Source organism: Aulostomus chinensis, chromosome 2 (genome assembly GCF_037954235.1).
Source record: "Aulostomus chinensis isolate RoL2024-O1b breed Wild chromosome 2, RoL_Achi_v1.0, whole genome shotgun sequence".
In the NCBI taxonomy this organism is placed as follows: Eukaryota; Metazoa; Chordata; class Actinopteri; order Syngnathiformes; family Aulostomidae; genus Aulostomus; species Aulostomus chinensis.
The window spans coordinates 23,701,911-23,707,910 of NC_141321.1; the positions used below are offsets into that span (position 1 = coordinate 23,701,911).

The window sequence follows — 6,000 nt, forward strand, 5'->3', positions numbered from 1 at the left end:
AATTATTCCCAAGTACACACGCAGTCCCCCAATTAAGTGGTCTTAAGTCTTGTTCCTGCCATTGAAAGTGGTTCAAGTCAGAGTCACACACACATTCAAACTTCTATCTCTACTGGACGGTGTACTTAGGGCAGTAGTTACCTTTAGTGTGTGTGTGTGTATACATGATGCCTGTGTGCATGCATTCTCTGTTCTCACTGGACAACTATAAGTACTTGAAAATCAACAGCACTCAATGAGATGTCTCGCTTGTTAACTGCGCGCGTGCGCGCGCGCGCACACACACACACACACACACACACACACAGAGTTCAACCTGTTCTTTCTCAAGCCCACAATATTCGTTCTGACGGGTCTTTGGTTCAACTGGGGTTTTTCAATTATTAACTTAAGCACCTGAAAACACTGAGCAAAATGTGTGTATACAGTGTGCTGTGGATGCACACATCAGTCTATCCAAAGAGAGGTGAGCATTAAGTTTTCCTTTACATTTTTATTTCAACTTAAAATACACTTTGACAAAATGTTCCTGTGACCTGTTATCCAAAACTAACACCTACATTTTGTCCAGTGTTAACGTCTCATCACTGTCTCCCTGCTCAAGTCACATCAGACCAAACTGTAAATGGGCTGGCCCCCTCCTAGCACTGAGATTTAATCAAACCTTATGTCCCATGATGCCATGGGCTCCTATGAGTTAAAAACAAGTCAACTGGCTGCTGGGCCTTTTTCTATCATGCTCCCTTTCTCAGGAATAACCTCCCTGCTGTTATCACACAATCGGACTCTGTTAAGGCGCAAACTTTAACTCATCTGTTCACCTTATCCTTTGATTAGTTCTTATTCTCAGTAAGGCCTCGTAACTGTTTCCATTATCTTTTTGTTGGGTCGACCTACATCTCAGTGTTTCAGGTTATCTCGCTTCCCTCGCTTTCTGCCTCTGTCATTTTTGAATCTGCCCTCTTCCAGGTCTCTAGGGCTGAGAGGAGCTCATGTGGCTCGAACGACACCTGAAGCAGTAACACTTTTACAATAAGGGTGCATTAATAATGGTTTGTTCACGCTTAATTATGACTACCAAAGCAGCTCAGCAGCATGTCTTTTACACTCCACACATCCCTCTGGTTTGTTATCCAAATGCGTGTGCATGTCATGACTTATTTTAATCTTCTGTTGTGTTTCTTTTCCCAAGTGCCTCCAAGCTGTGTCACTCCACAACATCTGAAGTTACCCAATGTCAGGATCCATGGCATACATCTTATAATCTACAAGAGCTACTCTGTACTTGCAGCATCTATCACATGTCTGTCCTCCTCTGAGGCTCTTCCTGAGGTTTCATATTCCCTGTAAAAGGGTTTTGGGGTGTTTTTTCCTCACTCAAGTCAAGGACCTAATGACAGATTGTAAAGCTCTCTGAGGTGAGGTGAACTGTGATTTGTGGTTTTGAACCATATTGCCTGGGATGTCGGTTGAGTAAAATTATGAAAATCCTTCTAAAATAGGGGGTAAATATTCCAAACATTTACTCCTGTGGATTACCACAAAATCCAATGGCTATCCACAGAGAATGGAACTTGCTTCACCAAGTAATTGTGAAGGATGTCAGTCAAGTGGAAACAAGTTTTACATTTGGAAAAATTATAACCAGCGACAACTAATGAGCAAATTCCTGTACTTAGCAATGCAGTGGGATGAAGCTTCAGATTAGCAGAGAAAGTGTGCCTCTTTGTCAAATATTCACAACATGCATGTGACCACAAAATCAGGAAAGAAGCCTTTTGAAATAGTTTTTTTTGTTTTGTTTGAGACAAACACAAAGGATTTTCTTTTTCAGTTCATTATATTTCCCATCTCTGTTTAATGAAGTTCAAGGTTTCTATATTTTATGTTTTGCACACCTGCAGTGAATTTGGACCCAGGATATATCTCTGTTTTAATTAGCTTTCTTATCACCCACAGGAAACAGTGTGTGTGTGTGTGTGTGTGTGTGTGTGTGTGTGTGTGTGTGTGTGTGTGTGTGTGTGTGTGTGTTAGCATGCCAGGCAGAGGGACATACAGCCAGTTCCAATTTCTTGTTTGGCATTAATTCAAAGTTGGCTAATTGTCACAGTGAGCATACTTGTGTGTGTCTTTTTGCCTGTGCGCGCGTGTGTGTGTGTGTGTGTGTGTGTGTGTGTGTGTGTGTGTGTGTGTGTGTATGTCTAAACATCATCATAAGGAAAAAACTGTTTCAATATTTTTGAAAAAAAGCAACATTTAATCAGTCCTTACTTTGAAAATGAAATTAAAATAAACCACTGGGATGTCCTGTGCATCTGTCTCACTATGCGTTTATTTCTTAAGTGTATCAGAGAGTTTGTGTGTTTGTGTGTGTGTGTGTGTGTGTGTGTGTGTGTGTGCGTGTGTGTGTATGTGTGTAAGACATGCACACAAGCAGTTAAACAAGTGTTTCATCATCCCAGTGGGAGTCTAGAATGAAGTTCTCAGACAGATTATTCTCAACCGTGTGTGTGTGTGTGTGTGTGCGTGTGCGTGTGTGTGTGTTTGACAGCGAGGGAGCAAGTCTGTGAGCCAAAATGCCTTTTGTACAGTCCCCTGTTGAGTGTAGTTAACAATATATCAATGATATAAGCTCTAGCTGTTTTATGAGAATTATCATCACAGTTGAACATTTGGAAGTTTCTTAACTGAAACAACCTGTTGATAAATGAGCAGAATTATTTCTGTGTGTCTGACTGAGGTTTGATAGAGAAACCCTTTGGCAGTTCAGTGAATGTAGACACTGAAGAATGACAGTCTGCTCTCTCTATTGGTGGTGATCTTGGGAAGTTTGAAATTCTGTGGTCTAAGTATTAACATATCGTGATGTATTGTTGTACACTAGCATTTAATGATAAAATATAAGGTTAAACATGTAATTACTGGAATTCTTGTAAGTCTTCAATATGCTTTTATGTGATTATTATTGCAATATAGTATTATTTGCTTCCTGCAAGCATTGACCAGTACTGTAATAGAATCGCTACCATCAGTGACAGAAATAGAACAACCTTATTTTACGACATCACTGTGCAACTAATTCCAATTAGATTTAATAATGAAAGGAAATCACAATCATGATTAAAGTTTGATAATGTTCGTTCAAACTTTTGTTCTCCATCTTCATGTCACCAGGGTCTCTTATTTGCACTTCAGTTCATGTCTGAAGATACCTGACTTTTTATGACATTTTTAAGTGACATTTCAAGACAATCAATAATTAGTTGTGTGTTAGAATTTAAAGTGCATCATCACATTTAAAAGGCTGGCAACCATCTGGGCTTTGAGGTTTGACAAAATAAATTATTGCCACCCTCCGTCTGTCTTTCCAGATGTCTGTTTGCCCTTTAATTTTCTTTTGCTCTGTCACTCTGCGTGTTTAACTCCTCAGTACCTCTGTGGCTCTGTTGCACATCAGTTCAACCATTTGACACCGAAAGTCTTACTTTTCAGTCACGTTGCTCTTTTGTAAACATGAAGAGTACAAATGTTGTTCTAATTTTTGTTCTTGCGGTGGTGAAAATAAGGATTCGGGAAAAATTTTCATTTTCTAGCCGAGAAATATTAAAGGAAACAAACACAATTAAACAAACAAATGGAAGGTAAATCCCATTTAAGAAGCTTTGATCGTGGACAGCTTGCATCGTCAATATATTTATCAAAATCAGACTTTTTTATTTCCAGACGGACATCCTGCAAGAGTCGCAGGGGAATAAGATAAAAAATTGATACCCTCAAATACACACAATATAAAGCACACTTCTGTATGGAACCTCTTTCTTACCTGTCAAATGTTTTTGGGGGTATTTTTTTTCTCATTCAAATCAAGGACCTAATGACAGACTGTGAAGCTCTCTGAGGCAAAGAGATTTTTGGCTTTTTGTTTTATTGCCTGGGATGTATGTCTGCGTCAAATGTAGGTAAGGAAAACGCACAGGCGAAACACGAAGATGACAAACTATTGCATAAAATCATGAGAAATCTAAGCACTGCGAGACACCATTTGCTTCTCCATTGCAAAGTAGAAAAATCTGGCAGATGCGTGCATGTGTGTGTGCGAGGGCAGGACTGAGAGGCAAATACAGAGGGATGAGCATTGAGAGAGAGGGAGGAGAAGTGCACACAGAGGAGCTATTGATAACCAGAGTAACAGTAATCCTCCCACCAAATGAGGAGAATGTTAACACTTTCTTCAGTCTGTCTGAGCAGCATCACGGACCTTCATTTTGTGCCGTCTTAGTGACAAATTTTCCCACCAGAACACACTTGCCGGGTTGCTGACACACAGCATCACTCGCCTGTCATTGCATCTCCACAGCAACAGATTCACTGACTATTCCTCTGTGAGTGTGACTCCTCAAAACCATGTTTCACCAGGAGCATGGGATTTCCTCTATAGGAAGGTGAAATTTCACCATCTCTCCCTCTGTGTGCGTGTGTGAGTGTGAGAAAGAAAGAAAGAAAGAAAGAAAGAAAGAAAGAAAGAAAGACAGTCAAGTCAGTAGACATTTGACTCAGGTTCTTGAGTTACTTGCTCAGATTTGCCACCTCCTACCAAACACCATTCTTGTGTTTGTGTGTCAGATGTGATGGCTACACTTGGAGGAACAGCGCTGAGTCCAGTTCAAATCATCAATGATTTATTTTGAACTAGTTTTGTTTATTTTGATGAGAACAGCGCAGCGTTGAGGGGCCAAAAACGACCATTCCTGTACTGTTCCCCAGACGTAGATTGCGTCCAAGTTGGGCACCTCTCTCTCTCTCTCTCTCTCACACACACACACACACGCAAATCCTGCGCATGGATCTCAACATGCACCTATAGTCGAGCTCTTTATCGCCAACAAGCACGCACACGAAACAAAAGTGCACATCGGCGACAGACGCGAACATTCATGTAACTCTCCTCTCGCTCTTACACACACACACACACACACACACACACACACACACACACACACACACACACACACACACGACTGCTCGAATAAACCAGTTTTCTTCTCAGCCGCGTGCACGCACACAGGCCAACGCACCGACTTGCAAATATAGATCCTCCGACACGCACTCTCGCACGCACGTACACACACACACACACACACACACACACACACACACACACACACACACACACACTTACACACACAGTCCAAAACTCACCCTTGGATGAGGAGAAATCCCCGATGAGCAGCCCCATCAGGAACAGAAGCGAGAGGTCGCATTTTAGACTGCTCCTTTTCTTCGCAGTCCTCCTCCTCCCCATCGTCGGCATCTCCGGCGCCCCCAAATCCATGCTGCTGTTAAATAAATCCAAGCTGGCTTAAAGCCTTCTCCCCACCTTGCCGCTCTGCTTGGCTGAAAGAAGCGGAGGGGGGTAAAAGAGGACGGCTGCCCCCCCTCCTCCCTTGTCTTGACGTTTTATAGAATAAAATAAAATGTAAAAATAAAAATAAACCCACCCGAAAATCAATCACGAATATCCCACATGAACATGTCCATGCTGACGTTTGAGCAGGATAACCGGTGACGGGTTGACGGTCTGAGATCGGGCAACACGCCACTGGTGTGAGCTGTCATAGCAGAGACCGGACGACTGGAGGAGAGAGATGAAGAGATTCAGTGAAGGTGAGGAAAGGAGAGAGACGGCTGGTAGGTCCGCACAGTACAGCGAGCAAGCGACGACTGAGAGAGAGAGAGAGAGAGAGAGAGAGAGAGAGAGAGAGAGAGAGAGAGAGAGAGGTTGAAGCAAAGACAGAGAGGGTAGTCATCAGAGAGGAGAGGAAAGTGGAGGGTAGTGTGAGAGAGGAAAGAGACAGGGGAAAGAGGTGGAGAGATGTGAGGGGAGGGAAGGTGAGAGAAGAGGGGAATTTCAGAAGAGATGGAAGAATGATGGAAAGGAGGTATAAAAAGAGGCAGGGTGAGGGAAAGAACAATGTCAAGGAACAGAGGGAAAACGTGAAA

The 6,000-nt window shown here is 42.4% G+C and overlaps 1 protein-coding gene across 2 annotated transcripts in view; it reads right to left on the reverse strand.

Moving 5' to 3' along the window:
- Positions 1–5,686, reverse strand: part of LOC147269485 (CUB and sushi domain-containing protein 1-like) — a 406,566-nt gene extending 400,880 nt beyond the window's left edge. For both annotated transcript variants that reach the window (XM_086185701.1, XM_086185692.1), the window contains exon 1: positions 5,200–5,686. In XM_086185701.1, coding sequence (XP_086041827.1) covers positions 5,200–5,332 — 133 coding nt within the window. In that variant the 5' untranslated portion in view covers positions 5,333–5,686. The remainder of the gene's footprint in view (positions 1–5,199) is intronic.
- Between the last annotated feature and the right edge of the window lie 314 nt (positions 5,687–6,000).